The sequence below is a fragment of the Neolamprologus brichardi genome, chromosome 7 (genome assembly GCF_056152115.1).
Source record: "Neolamprologus brichardi isolate AB-2024 chromosome 7, ASM5615211v1, whole genome shotgun sequence".
Taxonomy (NCBI): Eukaryota; Metazoa; Chordata; class Actinopteri; order Cichliformes; family Cichlidae; genus Neolamprologus; species Neolamprologus brichardi.
Window position 1 is genome coordinate 2430812 of NC_142110.1, and position 21017 is coordinate 2451828.

The 21017-nt window shown below is 42.2% G+C and overlaps 1 protein-coding gene across 1 annotated transcript; it reads right to left on the reverse strand.

Annotated features, from left to right (window-relative positions):
- Positions 1-915: 915 nt before the first annotated feature.
- On the reverse strand, positions 916-19401 carry mlycd (malonyl-CoA decarboxylase). The gene is made up of 5 exons (XM_087842807.1): positions 18797-19401; positions 11137-11249; positions 8876-9032; positions 8323-8475; positions 916-1831 (listed from the first exon to the last, which is right to left on the reverse strand). Exons 1-5 carry the CDS (start codon positions 19340-19342, stop codon positions 1295-1297), a joined length of 1506 nt encoding a protein of 501 aa, XP_087698933.1. The 5' UTR covers positions 19343-19401; the 3' UTR covers positions 916-1294.
- Positions 19402-21017: the final 1616 nt, after the last annotated feature.

The following is a 21017-nucleotide window of genomic DNA, read 5'->3' on the forward strand; positions in this document are numbered from 1 at the left end:
ATTAAAAGCTAGTGGACTTGGACTGCTCCGTGCACGGTGCCGTTGGCCGCTCCTGGGCAAAGGTGACTCAAAAAAACCCTTCCAGTGTCAGGTGTGGAGTGTGTTGCTGTTGTTTCCGTGGCAACAACCACTATTTCCTGTATTGTGAGACAGAGGGATGGTGCTGCGTCCTCACGCACATCTGTACACAGAGACGTCTGCGTCTCCTACTGCCACAAATACCTCCAGAGACACTGTGTCTCAAGGGCATGCCTTAAACAACTGTCCTTTTTATGCTTCCTCACCCCCCCCACAACCGAACACCATCAATCTAGCCATTTACTTTAACTTTATTTCTCACTCCATTAGTTTCTAGGACACAGAGCGGCACAAAGAGAGGAAAGGGTGGGGAGGGGGCTGGAGGAGGAAGAGTGTGAAAAAATGAAAAGAAAGTTTGGCTCCTTGGAGAGATAAAATGTAATTTCACAGTCAACTTACTGTGATATATTATTTCACAACAATGGGGTGTGGGCTGATACGAGCCCTGCTTGGCACCTGTACAGAGCACTTAGAACATCAGCGATGGTTCTCCAGAGACGCTGGTCATATGTAATTGTGTGTGTGTGTGTGTGTGTAGGCGTGGGCTAAATTATCCCCAAAAATCACCTGAATGGAGCTACCAGGAGGGTCCAGCCCACTGGGTTAAAGCGAGCACAGTTAACTGGAAAATATAAGCAGTTGTAACAAACGCGCAAAACAAATCAAATTTTTTTAGTGTTATTTAATATGAACTAATATTTCCAGTCTGTGATTTCATGTCGTTGTGTACGGAGCTTTAGTGGGAATAAGCAGCAGGTGTAGATAAACCCGAGCGCAGGAAGAACTATTTCTACCTCATCCTCTGACATATTTGCAACACGACAGTTCAGCCAAATGAAAGAATCCAAACATCATTTATTCCAGTAGCTGCGCTCCCTCGCTGCTCGCACTTCACACAGACTCTTATCCAAGAACATGTTACAGCAGTGATGGATGCCTCGTGCTTCATTAGCTGCAGTCTGTCCTGGGAATCACTTACACAATATCAAACAGCTTCGGCCAGAAATCTAATGAGGCAAACAGCAGATGGCGAGCGTTACGTCACGTGAGAAATGCTCTCGTTTCAATTCGAAATAATATCGACCAACATCCGCTCAGCGGTTCTTCTGGAGCTGCTGCTTTTTGAACATTTATTAAACACGCCAAGAAATTCTCACAAATATATAATCGATCGAAACAGCAGAACAGAACGGGTGGGCGTGTCCCCGTCGCTTAATCACAGTTTGCTGGCCTTCTGAAACTGGGACACGAAGCCGAGCACCTGATCTGACGCTGCGATGACCTTATTCTGAAGGTAGCGCGCGCTGTTTTTCGACGTCTCGTTCAGGAAGTAACGATAGTTCACCATGATGCCGCAGGAGTTGGCCACACCCCTGGGGCTGGTGTCGGCACGCCAGTTGAGCCGCCACATTGTAGCGCCGTTTTGCAGGTGGAAGTTAGCCACCGGATTGAGAGCGTAGCCGCGCCGCTTCTCCCCGTACAGGTACCAGGCGCACAGACGCATCAGGACGGGCTCCAGGACGCCGCACAGTCTCTCTGAACGCATCCACTCGTTAGAGCTGAGGAGCTTGCGAAGGGAATCCACGCTCGGGGTGGAATCGGTGGCGTGTTGTATCTCCTTCCACTCTTCCTCAGAGAGCAGATCGAATGCACGGCCCTCCTTCCTGCACTGGCTGAGCAGGCCTTGAAGCCAAGCGGAGAAGCCGGGAATGGGTGACAGGCTGGAGAACTGGGCCATGACGGGGAACTCGCTCTGGAAGGCAGAAGAGAGGCAGAGTTATACCCATGACCTATTTACATCCAGTCGAATTTCATTCATTCAAAAAGGCCTGTTTTTACAGTTTGTACAATCATGTGCATTAATGCAGTAAAAGCTGTGAAATAGCCTCAACCTTTCCAAACAGGCGGAAAGAAGAAAAAAGATCAACTGGTGATGCAAAGAATGAGGAAACAGAGACCACGCACGAGGCAGCACAGATCTTATCTTTACTAGGATGTAAAGGTCGCCAGTTTTGCAGCAGTGCAAAAAGGAGTGACGATCACTCACCTCAGCATCAAAACACCAAAAGAAATGTTTGTTCCCGGGCAGCTGCTCGGCCTTCAGCTCCTCTGCTTCATGATGCTGCCCTCCTGATGGAGATGGATGACCCTCTCTGTCCTTACCTCCCTCTTATTCCATCCACCTCCTCTGTCCCCTGCACCTTTAATACCTGTCCTTTTCTTTCAACAGCCGCCCCCGCCTGTCTCTGCCTCCTGTTGTCTGCCCACGCACAAACCAGTCACCCACCCACTCACCCATCTCACGAGTCCTCTTCCACCCCACTACCTCTCTACTTTCACAAAAACACTCCCCCCTCCCCTCCCCGGCCCATCTTCGTGCTTCGGCGTCTAGGTTGATAAGTGACGGAGCAAATGTGGCAGAGGAGTGAAAGGCTGCCGATGAAAGCGTCAGACGAACCCTGGAGGGACGCGTCGCCGTCTGCGTGCCTTGTTCTGCAACATTGTTTCTATTCCCCCCTTGATCTCGACCCCCTCGGCCCCTTTTACACTAAAAGCCAACCTTCTCGCTCACCTGCTGCCTTTGTACTTCTTTGCACTTCCTTATTCTAACCTCTACTTTTAACTACAGCCTGTCAGGAGTGGGCAGTGTTTACAGAACAGGAAGGAACCCCGAATCAGGACAGAAACAGGAAGAAAGGAGGAAAAAGAAACTGGGAGGATAGAGTATAGATGAAAAGATGGAGCGGTGCCAGAACTATGCTCCGGGGTCCAATCTACAAAGACAAGCAGGGCGTCCTCTTTACCTTAAATCACCACGGTGACCTTTTCTTTTCCCCTCTGTCATCTATCAATCATCAGAGTGCTCCCTTGGTGCTACGCTGCTCCTCTCTTCACCTTTACAAACGCTAAAGAAGCCAAGCTGAGAAACCTCTGCCACAGCTGGCTTTGAGGAAAGCACTGCAGTCACTCGTCGGGATTCCCATTCATGGAAAACTGTCCAGAAGATTTCTTGAAGCCAAACAGAAGAATACATTCTGCCTCCCTGATTCTATGTTAAAGCCTTTTATAGCATGTTGGAAACACCGACTCTGGTCGAGGAACCACGTGCAGATGAAACCAGTGCAAACACATGTTCATGGTTTTTCTCCCTCTTTTCTGCCATGAAGCAAAAATTTCAATACACCAGAGTAAAGATCCGAGTTTTAGGACAAACCCTCACCCTTCTTCTTCTCTCCGCTGGCTCTCCGTAAGTTTTCAGAATTCATTTGGAGATTTTGCTTTGCACTTCTAAAACACATCTAGGTCTGGCCCCGAGCTACGTGGCAGAAATATTAACCCCATAAGAGCCCGTCTGCAGCTTCCAACTCCTCAGTTGGAGCTTTTCTGGCTGTTTTAAGGCAGCGGCTTAAATCCAGCCGTGCTTTTGCCACCAGGGCTACTCAGCTTTTTCATGACCTGCCTGAGCAGATAAGGAGTGCTGAATCTGTGCTTCTTTCAAATCACTTTTTAAATACATTTCGTAGAGACTTCGTTTATAAAGTATTTTGTATATGAAGCAGTTGATATTATCATGATGATAAATAAAATCCCTAAAGCTAAAGACAGCTAGAGCTAAAAGCTTACGTTAGCTCAGGAGGGCAGTATGTGTGTTTGATATTAAATTTTACTTAGTTAATTATAATTCTTGCTGTATACATTATTAACCAGCAAGATAAATAGCATAATTAGCCATAATTAGCCAATTGTGCCCCCCCGCGACACTCTGCACACTTGTTCATGTGATTCAGTTTATTTTGAAAAGTCTCAACAGGATCTTGAGCTTTATTGTGAAAGGTTTATGTGGAAAATAAATAAGTGGATATGCGGTGGTGTTACCGTCGTTGTTGCTAACGACAACGCATAAAAACAGGCGCTTGTCCGTCCGTAGTGTGGTTATATTAAATATAAGATAAAGAGAGAACTTTAAGAAATTAATAAAAACTACAGTGACCATCAGAACCATGAAAAAATATTGCCGTAAACAGTTTATTTTGCGACACCACGAAACAAACGATAGACGTTTTTATATATATCGTTATATAACAGCCCTACCTACTGTTAGGTAGGGCTAACTGTTACTGGTGGACCCCTGCCTGGTGGCTTGGATCTCCGACTACCTCACCGACAGGCCACAGTACGTCAGGCTGAAGGACATCACGTCTGACACTGTGGTCAGCAGCACAGGAGCACCACAGGGAACTGTGCTGTCCCCTCTTCTCTTCACCCTGTACACCTCTGACTTCTGCTACAACTCTGAATTATGCCACATTCAGAAGTTTGCAGACGACACAGCCATCATGGGGTGTATCTGGGATGACCAGGAAGAGGAGTACAGAAGTCTGGTGAGGAACTTTGTCGCATGGAGTCACACAAACCACCTGCAACTCAACACCTCAAAGACTAAGGAACTGGTTGTGGACTTTGGGAGGTCCAGAGCAGGTCCACTGCCGGTTCAGATAGAGGGGGAGGAGGTGGAGGTGGTCAACAAGTACAAGTACCTCGGGCTGTGGGTGGACAATAAACTGGACTGGTCATGCAACACAGAGCACCTGTACAAAAAAGCCCAAAGCCGACTGTACTTCCTCAGGAGGCTGAGGTCTTTTAACATCTGCAGGAAGCTCCTGAGGATGTTTTACCAGTCGGTGGTTGCTGGAGTACTGTTCTATGCTGTGGTGTGCTGGGGGAGCAGCACAGCAAAGAAGGACTCATCCAGGCTGGAGAAACTGATCAGGAAGGCTGGCTCTGTGGTCGGCATGAAGCTGGACACTCTGGTGTCAGTGGCAGAGAAAAGGACACTAAAGAAACTGCTGGACATTATGGACAATGCTGGGCATCCTCTGCACACGGCCATAAACAACCAGAAGAGTCTGTTCAGTGACAGGTTGCTTCTCCCAAAGACAAGAACCAACAGACTTAAAAACTCCTTTGTCCCACACGCCATCAGACTGTTTAACTCCTCTCTGGAGGGGAGAGGGGGGGGAAACAGGAGGACAAAGGAGGGGGGAACAACTGAGCTGTAGTGCCTCTCCACTTCACTGTGCAATCACCTTTTGTGCAATACTTTTTGTTAATAATCAGCGGTGCAATAGACTCCATACTTGAATGTGCAATTCACTTGTATTTTTATTTTTATTTTTATTCCTATTTATTCTATTTATCCCCTTTGTATATTTTATCTATATATGTCTTTGTATTTATATTTATATATGTGTGTGTGTGTATATATATATATATATATATATATATATATATATATATATATATATATATATATATATATATATATATAATATTCTTAACTCTGTAACTTATGTCGGTGCTGTGCTTTTTGGAAAACAAATTTCCCAGAGGAACCCACCCGAGGGATTAATAAAGTTTTATCTTATCTTATCTTATCTCTCTTATCTGTTATGAGATAACTAGTTACAGTGACACTGTGCTAACGATGGCTACACCCTCATCCAACAGCAACCCATATCTGTCTACAGTTCACACCCACCTGCTGGCTTCCACCTGTTCTTTCTAATAATGTTTGATCTGTTGTTCAGTATGTCTAATAGAGTATACAGGCAGGCAAAGATGTATACATCTATAGTCATTCACTGCTATAAACATACAAGCAGTTATTTCCTCATTTAAACGGCCAGCTCTCTTCTTCAACGTTGCTTCGTTGCTCTGGAACGATTCCAAAGCTCAAGATCTTTAAGATTGCTTAGTGTGAGTCCCGTTCAGACCACTTTCACTTACACTTCTGCCACAGCGGCTGGACATCTGTCAGCGTGTCAAGTTTAGATTTTTCCTCCAGGAGGAGGGACTGTATCCGACTGCCAGGGTGGGTGCTGAGTAGGGCTGCCACAAACGATTATTTTGATAGTCGACTAGTCACCGATTATTTTTGCGATTAGTCGACTAATCAGATCATCATCCATTGCACCAGCAGCATCTGCTCTTATATAACTATCATTAGTTTACAGCTTTAAGTGTTTAAGGTATGTGCTAACTAAAAATAAAGACAAGATGACAGTTTATTAAATTTTAATGAAATTTGCAGATTGTTTCGGTGAAGTTTAATAAACTCCTTGCTATCTAAAATATAACAGGACACCGGAGTAAATTCTCGAGCATCTCACACTTCTGATAATCAGCTGTCTGCTTGACGTTTATTCAGCTGTGTAAAAACTATAACTTTAATCTCAGCCAAACCGATTTACTCAGGAACAAATAAAATACTGAAAAAAGCCAAACAATAACATTTTTAAGTTATCTAAGTGACTTATATATCATGTTTAACCCGAGTAGCAAAAGACGGCGGTGGGTTTGAAAACGATTGGCTCTAGTTAGCCTAGCCCCCGGCTAGCTATCGAGCTAGTGGGTAACAGACGTCTCCGAAAACGTCGGGGCGCTTTTAAAAATATGTGGTGTCTTGATAAACTGAGCAGATATTTGAGGTTTACACAGCTACATTCTCGCCTGAAAATATGTTAAACATTTATTTTGTGACCCAGAAAGAATAATAAGAGTAATATTAAAACTAACTAGCTGCTGCCATTGTTGGAAACTGAGCTGGGCTGCGCTATGAATTCTGGGACACAGCTTCTTCTTCTTCTTCGGGGTTTAACGGCAGCTGGCATCCTTGTACATGCAGTGCTGCCATCTTCTGTTTCAGTCCGTTATTACACTCTTAAATCCTACTACTTATTCCTGCGTCTTTTGGGATCTTACAAAGCTTCAAACGACGCGTCGACTATTAAATTAGTCGTCGACGATTTTAATAGTCGACGTAATCGTGACTAGTCGACTAATCGTGGCAGCCCTAGTGCTGAGTCAAAAAAGCCCCCACACAGCCACCATCTCAGCCGTATATTACAGTAGAAGGTCAGTAAGCAGTATCATTTTGCTAATCAACCTTCGTGTGCACAACCCTGTGAAGACCAAAAAACCACCTCCTGACCTGAAGGCCTGCATATCTGCTCGTATGCATGCGTGCAAATAGTCAGACCAGCACTTCCAGGTAGACATTTATAACTAATAGCAGCAGGAAAAGTGGTCAAGAGGAGATGAGAGGACAGAGACAGGTGTCTCACAAATGTTAAGCTACTTTCTCTTTGCAGATAGAAAGGAGACAGAAATCTGCATTAGGAGGCTGGAAGAGCTACAACAGCACAAGTCTGTGATGTACCGTTATTTATTTTGTTCCAGTTCCTGTTTCTTTCGTTTCTTTTGTTTCTTTACTTTATTAAAGTCTCATTTCTGTAAAGCTGGAAAGCTCTTACACGCCTTCACGAATGCAGAATCCACATCTTTAAGGCTTCTACAAAACAATGCAATATAACATTCGGTGGCGTGCGACACCCAAAGCTTTACCGCCGACGCAGAAAACACGATACCACATCTGCGCTGCTCACTCAACCGCACGCTTCCATTAATAACAATGACAATAAGCAAACCACTTGCAGACATCAAAACAGTCACTTTGCATGGATAAATAAAATGAAAACACTTTAAACCTGATTTTCTTTTTTTATGAGGATACGCTATGAAAAGCTATTTCCCAGCTGTTGATGAGAGAAGCTTTTGATCTTCCATTCAGCGTTCCAATCGTTTAACAAGTGCGAGCTCGAGTGGTCCAACACAAAGAGCTCTTCTGTGCTTATTGAGAGCGATGGATGAGATGTTAGTGCTGCCTGTCAGCTGAGTACTTCTCTGTTTATGTGTACATGCATTCAGGCGCTACTGCAAGTGGGATATTTATGATTCAGAATAAAAAAAGGATGTAAATGTAAGAAAGTAGGTCAGCTGGACAACACCTGAAGAAAGGGAGGAGCTCTGTGTCATGTGTGCGTTCACGATAAGGCGTTATTATCTAGCTGTAATGGAAAGGTTGAGGATGCCTCGCTACATCCTGGTTATATTTAGATAACACGTGTTTACTTAACCTTGCTGCATCTCTTTCACTGACACTTATCTGGAATGTCATCGTATTTTAAACAGCTGCCGGCATTTTAATTAGCAGAATTAACCAAAAATGTTTTTCTCATCCCATCAACGGGAACGCTGAGGCATTTCAGAATAATTCGATCATATCCTCAAAGACAATTCAAGTTCTAGTAGCTGCAACTGAGCCAAGATAAACTCTGTCAGTCTACGAATGTGAAAATGTGATTGTTTGTTGTATATAAACACCTGCAGCCCACGTTCGCTTACCTGCAATTCACGCACCACCCTCTTGATGAGGACATTGCCCAGTTCCACCCCTTGCAGGCCAGCTTGTGTTGAAGAGATCGAGTAGAAGACAGCTGAATTGATCTTATTCACGTCTTCGTCTGAGTCCAGGGTGGCAAACTCACGAACAATACTCTGAGGAAAAAGAAAGACAGAAGATCATTTTTTCTTTAGGCTGCAGTAAGGAAGACAAATCCTGCACTACTCATGCAGCTGTAAACCCATTTTCAGTGTTCTTAGCTGCTGAGCTGCTGTCAGGGCAAGTTTCACTACAACTATTTGAGCCGCTGGGGCAGAACTGTGGAAATCATTGCACACTGTGAAATATTCTTGGATTTCAGTGTTGTGAAAACCGCCTTTAGCTTGCACAAAACAAAAGGAAGCGACTGCTGAGCATAAAGCTTTGTTTAAACAGGGATGTGCAGTTACAAGCCTCATACTGGTCACGTGACAGGAGGACCGACACGGTAAATCCCAGACGTGTAACACAAAGGGACACAAACCGTTACAGCAGCCTCCAGCTACTGAGTCTGACCTGTATGTTATCAGAGATGTCTTCAGTCAGAGCCACGTGGAGCACAACCAAGGGCTCTCCCGGCATGGCAGCATGGGTGAAGGCGTAGCAGCGTCGGTACGGTCCCACTCTGCGCTTCAGGTCGGTCCAGTTTCTTACAGGGTGCACTGCCTCATACCTGGGAGAAGGCAGGCTCATGGTTAGCTCCAAATCCCTTGGTTACCGATATGTTATTAGTTACACGCCTCCAGCTTAAATAATCACAGCAGCTTAAAAAAAACTCAGCGTCCTTTTTGCAGCATCCTTCAGACAAAAGCGGCATCTCATTCGGGCGTCTCAAAGAACCACCACAAGTGGGTCTGATTAGCTGCGTCGAGCCAGTTAGCTTTGAATGACATTTTCCCCATTTTTCATTCAAAGAGAAAAGTGTTGTGTTACTCAATTTCAAATATTACGTTTTCAATTGCAAAGGTTTGCAAAAGACCTTCTTTTTCTGCTATTCTAACATAAAATAGGCAAATTAATATAAAGCTAAATACAGGCGTTACAAAGCCTTAATTAAAGTGATTACTAACATTTATGTTTGCAAACTTTTACATCAAACTGGCTGCTGTGAAAGATCTTTATAGCAATAGCTTCACATGGGGCGCTTAATAGGGCTCATATTTATATTAGATTAGATTATATAAACTATGTTGCCCATTCAGCTAATTTCACTGCAATATTTTGTCGACTGTCTCACCTGCTACCTTGTTTACCCTCCTTCTAAAGTGCACCTGATTTCTGTACAGTGGGAATAGGAAGTGAAATGACTCCCCCTAGAGCCTGGAGTAAAGCTACAGTTATATTCTACTAATCATTTCCAAAACCTGTAGCTGAATTTTTAGGTAAAGATAAAAGAGAGAAATGCACAGCTAGTCGGACTGCTTTAAATACATTAATCAGCTGTAGCACCTTCTCCCAACAAGTACTTCAAACTAGTGTGTGCAAGCAGGTGCATGTGTGTGTTTTTACTAAAGCTGCCACAAATGATTATTTTGATAGTCGACTAGTCACCGATTATTTTTGCGATTAGTCGACTAATCAGATCATCATCCATTGGACGTAAAACATACAGCTTATTGCACCAGCAGCATCTGCTATTATATAACTATCATTAGCTTACAGCTTTAAGTGTTTAAGGTATGTGCTAACTAAAAATAAAGACAAGATGATAGTTTATTAAATTTTAATGAAATTTGCAGATTGTTTCAGTGAAGTTTAATAAACTCAGCCGTCTGCTCCTTGCTATCTAAAATATAACAGGACACTGGAGTAAATTCTCGAGCATCTCAGGCTTCTGATAATCAGCTGTTTGCTTGACGTTTATTCAGCTGTGTAAAAACTATAACTTTAATCTCAGCCAAACCGATTTACTCAGGAACAAATAAAATACTGGAAAAGGCCAAACAATAACATTTTTAAGTTATCTAAGTGACTTATATATCATGTTTAACCTGAGTAGCGAAAGACGGCGGTGGGTTTGAAAACGATTAGCGGGAGTCCGGTGTTCTCACGGCTCTAGTGAGCCTAGCCCCCGGCTAGCTATCGAGCTAGTGGCTAACAGACGTCTCCGAAAACGTCAGAGCGCTTTTGAAAATATGTGGTGTCTTGATAAACTGAGCAGATATTTGAGGTTTACACAGCTACATTCTCGCCTGAAAATATGTTAAACGTTTATTTTGTGACCCAGAAAGAATAATAAGAGTAATATTAAAACTAACTAGCTGCCGCCATTGTTGGAAACTGAGCTGGGCTGCGCTATGAATTCTGGGACACAGTTTCTTCTTCTTCGGGGTTTAACGGCAGCTGGCATCCTTGTACATGCAGTGCTGCCATCTTCTGTTTCAGTCCGTTATTACACTCTTAAATCCTACTACTTATTCCTGCGTCTTTTGTGATCTTACAAAGCTTCAAACGACGCGTCGACTATTAAATCAGTCGTCGACGATTTTGATAGTCGACTAATCGTGACTAGTCGACTAATCGTGGCAGCCCTAGTTTTTACCTCCCTTTATCATGCTACAGCAGCCCTGTCCACGCGTTTAAATGCTCATGAAGTTCATTTAAACACGTGGACAAGCCCGCTGTCCCTATGGTTACTGAGGAGGGGTTAAGTAAACAGTCATTTTTTAAACTGTGCTGTCTAATGTGCTTCAGGGAAGAAGAAAAAACAGCTTGCGATGCGATTCTACAGTTAAAGATGAGGAACAACACTGCGTGGCTCGCAGTAACGCCCTTACTGGCTGATCTTCTGCAGGATCTCGCAGGGGGACTGCCAGGTGATTCTCTCGAGTCGCAGCAGACCTACAGAGAACCACTCAGACAGCAAGCTCTTCAGCGCACCATTCAGGTCCTGTGGGAGAAAAAGGTGAGCGTTTAGCTGTAACAGCAACATCCAGCTGATAATTGAAACATTCGCCACATTCTTTCTGTTTCAGAGAGCAGCTCAGCAGCTGCTCTGTCGAGTAAATATAGTACAAGAAAAAGAAGGTCACCGCATCCACGATATTGAGTAATGCAAGCACTAACTGAATGTCATTTCACTGTTGCAGTGAAAAGTTGGAAATGGAAAATAAAATACTGTCTTTTCCTATTAAGAAGTGGATAAATACAGGCTTTACAAGCCCGTGACCTGTTTTATTAGGAGCTCACAGACTAGAGCAGCGCAGCAGCTGAAGTTTGTCTGTGGCGATGAACAATTCATGGCCACATCTTAGACACTGTGCCTGGATGTGTGCTCCTTTGGGTGTCGGTATACAGTTTGAATGTTTTCACATTATGAATAGTGATTTGTTCGAGCTTGCAATAAGTGTAGAGGGGGCCACTTCAATAAGCAACTTGCCATTTGAAAGCAGGCCTGTCCTCCAACAAAGGTCAGACTTCATTTAAAGCAAATCTCTTGCAAACACACAAACAAGCTCACACGGTGCACACACTCAGGCACATAAATAGAGCTTATATTGGCTGTTTCATAGGATGGCTTCTCTTCAGGCTTACTTTAATGCCAGCTTGTCAATCATAATAAAAGCTAATGCAAACAAGCACAACTACAGTCACGCTGTAAAAGCCAGTGGCTGAAATTCTCCACGAGCAGCGATCGAATCCAAAGCTAACAGCATCTGAAATTCATTCCCACATATAAGCATCAGGCGCTGCATTATTCAGCTGTACGGGTGAGAAGTTTCAGACTAGAAGATTCTGTTGAGCAAAGAGCAAATCAAAAGTAACCCTGAAATAAAATTTTAGCAAAACTTCAATTTCGACTTATTTCATAGTATATATGTGTTCCTCAGACTTCACAAGCTGCCAGAAGTGAAATAATCTACGATAGCTGATACGCACATCAACAGCGCCGCGAGGGAATAGCAGCCGCCGGCTCGGGCGGCCAATTTTCACCCACACAAAAGAGAGGTCAAACTGGGATGTGTATTCCATTGACCCAGCAGAAGATGGAGTCTTTAGAAATGGAAGAGTGCATCATTCAAGGCCTCGAGTTAGGAGAGAGGGAGAGAGGGATGGCAGGAAGAAAGGGAAGGGGTAAAAAAGAAAATCCTGCAACCCATTAAAAAGAAAATGAAGCGACACTTTTTGGAGCCGTATCAATGCAGCTGGGCGCTGATGCTGTAAGGCGATACGGCCTCTGCTACGAGCAGCCTCTCGAGCTGGAGTTATTTTGTGACTATACGGTGAGCCAGCATGAGCTGCCTGCACAAGGCCAGGTGACCACTGACTGTCCAAGTGTTTCAAAGGTCAGTCAGAGCCTGCCAGTACCTTTGCTCCAGCAGGGCGCGTGCCTGTGAGCTTGTGCGTCGAAGGGGAAAAAATAGTCCCGCTGACACGCAGGGAGCCAACTAACACGATATCCTTGACATGTCCTGACCAGTGTTGGGCAAGTTAGTTTGAAAAAGGCATTAATTATAGTTGCTAGTTACTTCTTTAAAAAAAAACTGAGTTAGTAACTGAGTTACAATATTCTAAAAGTAATTAATTACTTGAAAAGTAACTATTACGTTAACGTTTAACCCCCTCGGCTCCAGGGTATAATTGGCCATTTTTAACTACGTTTGATTTTCCTCCACATTTCACCTTTAAAAACGATTTCCTTTGCCTTGTTTGGTCTCATCCTTTTCAGCTCAACCTCACGTGTCTGAATTTACAGTCATGTTTTCATTTTGACAAACTGTACTAACACAATTGAGCTAAAATCAGACAAAAAACATAAAATCCGAGTAGAAAAGGTGATATTTTTACTGTAACAACCACAAACATGTTTATTGAATCATATTTCATAACTTTAAATGCAAATATAAATGGTCAATTTTAAAATCTATGTACAAGTTTTGCAAACAACAAAGTTATTTGCAGCCATTTACCTTTTACCCCTTTTTCAATAAGATGCCACAAATTATTTGTGCCACTGCAAAAACATAATTTCTGTCCACTATAAAGGAAACATCACAGCTGATACCTGCAGGTCTGACAGCAGCAGGTGAGTCACTCCTGTTTCTACCTGGAGACAGCAGTCGCCTCATTGTTCTGACACACAACACCAAACTATCCACAACACTTCACACTAACTACACAAGACAACGCATTAACTACACACTACAAACACGCTGAACGTCACAAATCTCTCACATCTCAAAGCTCTCTTTCTCTCTGTCACTCCTAAATCTTCCGCCTCTTCCTAAACAACCAAATGTCATGTTTCCATATCATTTTTTGATTGGTCGACATGGTGCATTTTTCCACCAACACCAAAGGGCTGTTTTTTGTTTTGTTTTTTAATTTCTTGCACATAAGCAGAGCGGTCTCGCTGCGCTGTCCTTAAGACAGTAAACATGACGAAACTATTGAGGAAAAACACGCGTATATCTCTCTATATTATTTATCTAATTATAAACTGGTATATGTCACCTCGTTGCTTTGTCTTGAAGTGGTCATGTGATTGTTTACCACGACTACTTTATTCTTCCTCAGTCAAACAGCAGCACTTATGCGATTGTTTTGCCTCCTGAGCTCCAGGTGTTTTGTCAAAAAGTGATCGTCGGGCAGAAAGTGATCGCCGCCCGCGGGAGCGCGCAGCTGCTTAAAGCTGCAGCGCCCAGATTACTTACAGCTACTTCTGTGCAGCTGATATAAGATGCTGTAAGCTGAACACAACTTCAACCGTCTGCTTGTTGGAAAATAGTAACGCAACCACATTTTCTTGTTAGTAACGGTAACGGCGTTGTAGCGATAGGAATAGTAATTAGTTAGATTACTCGTTACTGCAAAAAGTAACGCCGTTATTCCCATGACTGGTGCTAACATCTTCCAGTTGCAGTTTGGATGAACACAAATGAAAGGGCCTGAAGCAAAAAGGTGAGAGGGAACATCAAAAGTCAATATGCAAATCCGACTAATCGAAATGAAAGAGAACCACGGCGACTCGGCCTTGGGTACATTTAAAAAGTGAATGTACCCAAGGCTTGTATGCTATACTGTAGTTCTACAGTCATTACCATATTCTGATTGCAAGGTCTCCCTTGGTATGCACATACCTTCAACGCAGGCACTAAAGCTTCACGTTGGCTGTGACCTTTTCTCATTTTTTAGCTCAATCAATGCAGGCGGTGACAACAAGCAAAGATTACGAGGCACCGACAAGACCAACGTTTCCAGTGCTGAGAAGAAGTCGCTACTCTGTTGGCAACTTAGACCTTTTTAAGCTACACAGGCTCTCAGTGGTCCTGGGTTATTGAGATTAAGCACATCTGAACCACGTTAGAGCAGGAACGGTGCAATCGGGGTCTTTAAAAAACATATCAGCCAGTAGCACTTAACAGATGAAAACACATGATTGCAAGGTCAAAGGTATATGCACTTTCAGTGCTTTCCAAAGTAGGGATGCAACGATACCAATTTTTTCAAACCGATACGATACCGATACTTGGATTTGAGTACTTGCCGATACAGAGTACAAAAAACGATACTTCTACCACACACACACACACACACAAATACAATTAATTGGAAGACAGGTTTTATTATCTTCCCTGCCGATAATAAATAATATCTTAATAAAAATGACCACAAAAAAATTTCAAGTGAAAAATAAGCACTTCTGTTAAATTATTGCAGAGTCTCCACATTGTAATTTAACAAAATATCACTGAACTATTGGCACTGTCTCGAGCTTTCAGAATAATAAATAAACACTTCTGTTTGGAATAAAATAAATACAAATTAGGTTTGCGAATAAAATAAATTTTTAAATTATCGCAGAGTGTCCATATTGTAAACAAACAAACAAAATAATTATTATTAAATAAATAATAAAATATAAAAAATTATAAAATAAATAATAAATAAAATAATAATTGGCCCCCTAGTGGCCAATCTAAAAAACTACAACAGAAATGACAAGCCACCCTCTGATTAATGAAATAAGTTGGTATCGGTTCATGGTATCGGTTAACTTTTACAAGTATGAGTACACACACATTTTACAGTATCGGCCCCGATACCCGATACCAGTATCGGTATCGGTGCATCCCTATTCCAAAGCAAAACATAGAAGTTGAAGATGACTAAAGTAGGCTTTCATAAAATAGCTGCTTATGATACCAGAAAAAGACATTTTAGTTGAACTATAATAGCTTTTGATTGTAGTTTTCTAATTTTGACTCACATATTTCAGCACAAGAATTTTACAGATCAGCAGCTTCCTGTTTATGTAGTATGTTGGAGAATCGGGGGGGAAACATTTTCATGAGCTACATAAAGAAAAATGTGTGTTTTTAACACAAAACTAAACAGATGTTAATGAGGTTTCATCAAATGTTGAGACTGAGAAAGATTTGCTCATTCTGAGCTCGATGCCAGCAAACCAAACTTATAAAAGAAAAAGTTGGAACTTATATGAAGGCTGGAAAGACGTGCAATGCTTAATAAAAAAAAGAAAAAGTAGAAGAAAAGAAAGCACCTCAGCGTGATGGCTTATTACTTAAAGGCATCCGTCTTTTAGCCCTTTAATAAATATAGTGAAGTACACTCACAAAGTGCCAGTGCTTTCATTACCATCTAGATTTCTTTAAAATAGCACCCTGTGCGCCTTCAAAGACTTGGAGTTGAGAGCACTGCTACGCTGTGCCTTAAAGGAAGAAAAGCACCTGTTGGAACATGATTGGATTAAAGAGGCGTCCCGGAGAGACCGTCTTTCATAAGTGAAAATGTGGAGAGGTTTACCACTTTGCGAATGACTGCACAGGCAAACAATTCAGCTATTTTAGAAGAACCTTTCTCAACATAAAATTGCAAAGAATTTGTGGATTTCATCATGTTTGGTACAAAACCTGAACATAACAAATAAAAATAGGGTTGCAAACTATCAATTGATTATGATGGCCAACTACAAAAACAGTTCAAACTCAGGAAAGAAAAACGCTGTGCCTGAGCTTGTTTAACACAGACTAAAGTTAAATGCATGCCTGCGGTCTAAAATTTTAAAGTCATGGATGATGCATTCTCTTGGTGTCATAATTGACCTTTTTATCAGCATCTGATTGTATAGGCAGTAGGGCTGCCACGATTAGTCGACTATCAAAATCGTCGACGACTGATTTAATAGTCGACGCGTCGTTTGAAGCTTTGTAAGATCCCAAAAGACGCAGGAATAAGTAGTAGGATTTAAGAGTGTAATAACGGACTGAAACAGAAGATGGCAGCACTGCATGTACAAGGATGCCAGCTGCTGTTAAACCCCGAAGAAGAAGAAGCTGTCCCAGAATTCATAGCGCAGCCCAGCTCAGTTTCCAACAATGGCGGCAGCTAGTTAGTGTTAATATTACTCTTATTATTCTTTCTGGGTCACAAAATAAACGTTGAACATATTTTCAGGCGAGAATGTAGCTGTGTAAACCTCAAATATCTGCTCAGTTTATCAAGACACCACATATTTTCAAAAGCGCTCCGACGTTTTCGGAGACGTTTGTTACCCACTAGCTCGATAGCTAGCCGGGGGCTAGCTTTCATTAAAATTTAATAAACTATCATCTTGTCTTTATTTTTAGTTAGCACATACCTTAAACACTTAAAGCTGTAAGCTAATGATAGGTATATAAGAGCAGATGCTGCTGGTGCAATAAGCTGTACGTTTTACGTCCAATGGATGATGATCTGATTAGTCGACTAATCGCAAAAATAATCTGTGACTAGTCGACTATCAAAATAATCGTTTGTGGCAGCCCTAATAGGCAGGCACTGGTCTACATCTATACCATTACTGCTGAATGATATATGCAGGTTTACTTCAAGACAATATCTTTCTTCATTGAAGACGTATGCCTGACCCAACGTTTTGGAATCTGCTGCTGGCATCAAGTTTAAAATGAGCACAAACTTATGTGACATTCTGTCTTTGGAATCCTGTAAATGAAATCCATGGTTTAAGCAGTTTGAGCATGATAGCATGCTTGCATAACACCAGTGGGTTATTTATAACTCCGAGTCCGAGGCTGACATGAAACCAACAGAAAAGTCATCCTGTAAACATACTGCAGTTGCAGGAACTGCCACATAAACAATTCATGTATTTAATTACCAGTACTTGTAACTAACAAAATCCTTTTTTAAGTTTCTGTTATGTTTAGTTCAGCAGCATGTGTAAGCTCTTTGATCAAGTTGATATTTTCTATGTTTAAATACGATTATTGTTGTAGTTTGAAATAAAAACGTCATCACAAATGTCAAACATTCTCTAGTTTCAGTTTCTTGGTAATCAGAATTTCCATCTTTACTTTTTCCACACCTGACCAGACAATAAGAAAAAGATAAAGCCGATGTTGTAACTGTGGAAAAATCATGAAGAATATGTTACTCTGACAATGTAAATACTCTAAAAAATGTAAGTTAAAAAATCACAACTGCTTTATTTGTTTACATAGCACTAAGGTTCAGTTGATAGACTTTCTAGCACATTACACTGAATGACAGAACAGATATCAGATATCAGAACCACTTATGGTAATTTTATTATTGCTATTAGTATCAAATATGGGGCTTTAGATGTGAATACCTCTACAGTGTTTATATCTGTACTCTCAAACTAAGTGCACGAACTACACGCTGACAAACCCACTTAAAAATATTCCACTGTTACCACTTACAGCGTGCATAAGCACAGTTACACCCTAGTGTGAACTGAAAGGTGTGATTATATTGAAGCCTGAATGATGAGGCCTGTGAGACTGCCTTTACGGTTAAATGCGCTGCCACAAATGTACCATTATAAGTGGGCGAAGAACATGGGATCGGTGTAATGGGATCTTTAAGGGTTTCTTTCCGCCGCCTTTTCTTTAAAGTCCGTCTTAACTGTCTTCAAAGGATGCATTCAAAATATTCATTACATGCCTGATTAATATTCAGTTCTTTCCCTTTGTAGCTACGGCAGAGAAGTTCTTATTCAGCTATAGAATTAAACATTTTAAAGTCTTTTTTAAACTCGAGAGTGGGAGACAGCTCTGATCAGCTGAGCTGTCCATCCAGAACACGCAGAAGTCTGAAGAAAGCTCTGAAATTGAGCTTGACAGTGTTTTTGTCCCAAACAAGCCCCCGTCTAATCAATATGTTAAACAATCATACACTAAGAATGATAAAAAAGGACTCGTTAATTACATGGTTAGTAAGGGGGAGTTAACTGGGGCAAAGGTGCACTGAACCCGTGATGAAATATGAACCGGGGGGGGCAGCGCACAGGCTGCAGTGTGCAGGCGGCTATACTGTAGCTACCGTTGGATGCTGTCAGGTTATGTCACATGCAGTGTCTCTACTTGGCAATGTCAAACACATAAACGCGAAAGGTATTTCTTGAGCTCGAGTCAAGCCAGCACCCGTAGAAATGTGAACGAAGTGTATTACCCTGATGTGCGGGCTGTCGCTAGCTTTGGACGAGATTATTTCGAGCACATCCGCTCGCAGATCCACGAGAAACTTCACTCCCCCCTCGACCCTGCTTATATGACTGAACAGCTGTTTATAACGGGGAGTCAAGGTGTACCGGAGTCTGTCTTCAGCTAGCAAAATGGTCGCCAAGTCCCGTAATTGAGTGTCCAGTAGCTTCAGTGCGAGCTCCGAAACACTTTTGTGGTCCACCCCGAAGTCTTGTGATAGCTTCGTTAGGAAACACAGTTTATCTTCCTTATCGAGACTTTTGTAGAAGTACATGAACTCCAGGCTGTTAGTTTCGGGTGGAGGCGGGGATTTGTCCCTCGTTTCGTAGGAAGGTAAAGGGGCAACGACCCTCGATAGTATCTCCTCCATACCGGAGACACCGCCGCGAATATGTGTAGAGTACCGGCGCCTGCAGCGGACGTCCGAGGCCTCCAGAGCCACTCTGAGCAGAGCCCGGTGTCGCCAGCACCTTACACTGCTCCGGAAAGCCAAAATCACGGGATGGGATGTCATTACCGGGGGGAGGTTAAGCTGTCTGGGACCCACGACCAGTTACCACACACCGGAAATCATTTCCGGGTCTCTTAAAGAGACAGTACAACAAATAAAACGCATTAACCCGGTGTTGTGCCAAAAAGTGATCCTATGGACAGAAGTTCTGCCTATAGTGATCGCCTGCCAAAAACTGATGTCATATGTTTCCGTGTGTTTTTTATATGTGTAATATCTTTACTTATGTTGGTATTCGGTGGACTTCGGTAATCAGGGTTTACAAATGGGTTATATATAAAATATATAAAATACCTGTTTTTCAAGTATCTTTGTAACTCTATGTTATTGTACTTACATTATAACCATTCCAGTCCTTTAACTTTAAATAAGTTTACAGAACTATTATTATATTTGTTGCAATGTCTGCTGTCCTCTTGCCCAGATTATTCTTTAAAAAGACATTTTTAATGTCAACGAGATTTTTTTTTAACTGCGTAAATAAAGGCTGTATAAAAGTCACTACCAAAAACTGATTGCGGCTCGTACCTTCTTACAGGAATGTTGTTTGTGACTCAAGATGACTTGATATCATGAGGGATACATCTGACATATGTTTCACATATTTTAGAGCAGAGCTTCCCATAGTGTGGGGCCCGCCCCCTAGGGGGAGGGGGGGCAGAGCCATTGCAGGGGGGGGCGGTATGAAAAAAAAAGGGGGGGGGGGGGGACAAAACGCTTGGACACTGCTAGCACGGGGCGCCTACAGAAACGCATAGCAGGAGATGAAGCATCGCTGAATATGTTTCCAAACCAACTTCATTCTAAGCCAAAGACTAGAAAATATGGTGAAGCAAATCTGCCCTTTGGCTTCACCTCCACAAGTGCCGAGGTAGGTCTCCCTGCAGGATTGGTTTTCCCTTCATCAGGAGCAGCGCTGGGCTGTTCAAATCACAGACAAACAGGATCCCACATTCTTGATTTTTAGTTCACAAACACTTGTTGTAATGACTAACTACTCCTGACATTTTGGAGATGTTTGCTCTTTATACAGTAAAGTTACAGCGGGATACAAATAACATCAGGCTGATCCTGCCACGATTTGTTCCCCCCATGTAAAAATTTCTACAGCTGATACTGCTTTACTGCTTTGAGTCCAAGACTTGGCAATTAAGGGGATTCGCAGGAAAGAACATATGTTATAGCCACTGAGAAGTGAAAAGATTAATTTTAAAATTACTTTTATCCATCACACACATTCCTAAGCAAATTCAATCTACAAAAATTTATTTATTTGTATTTATTTATTTTACTAATTTTTAAACATTTAAAATAGATTTAACCAGTACTCTCAATATTTTGGTTAAATTAAATGAATAAAGAGAAGCTTCATATATGTTTGAGGGGTTTGCCACATATTAATGTATCATTTCACATGAACTGTGCTGTTTTGAGGTATTTGTGTTTGTGTGGCTAATGGTTCGCCCCCATCATGTAATATTTTTATTGACACTGTGTGTGTGTATGTGTCTAACACCTGGCTGTGACTATATGTGGCCCTGTCAAGAAAGTGCAGCGACAGCCTTCAGCTGTCTGCTTTCACCGACTTCTGTGGATACATACCATTATTGCTTTTTCAAACAGTATTTTAATGCAAATTCATGTCTTCCTGCAGTAATTGTAGCCTTCATTCAAGCTG

Excerpts from the sequence above, each read along its gene's own strand:
- mlycd (XM_087842807.1), bottom strand. The coding sequence starts at position 19,342 with ATGACATCCCATCCCGTGATTTTGGCTTTCCGGAGCAGTGTAAGGTGC. Across the intron at positions 11,250-18,796 it reads GCGACAGCCCGCACATCAGG|GACCTGAATGGTGCGCTGAA; the intron begins GTAATACACTTC and ends TTTCTCCCACAG. Across the intron at positions 8,476-8,875 it reads ACATCTCTGATAACATACAG|AGTATTGTTCGTGAGTTTGC; the intron begins GTCAGACTCAGT and ends CTTTTTCCTCAG.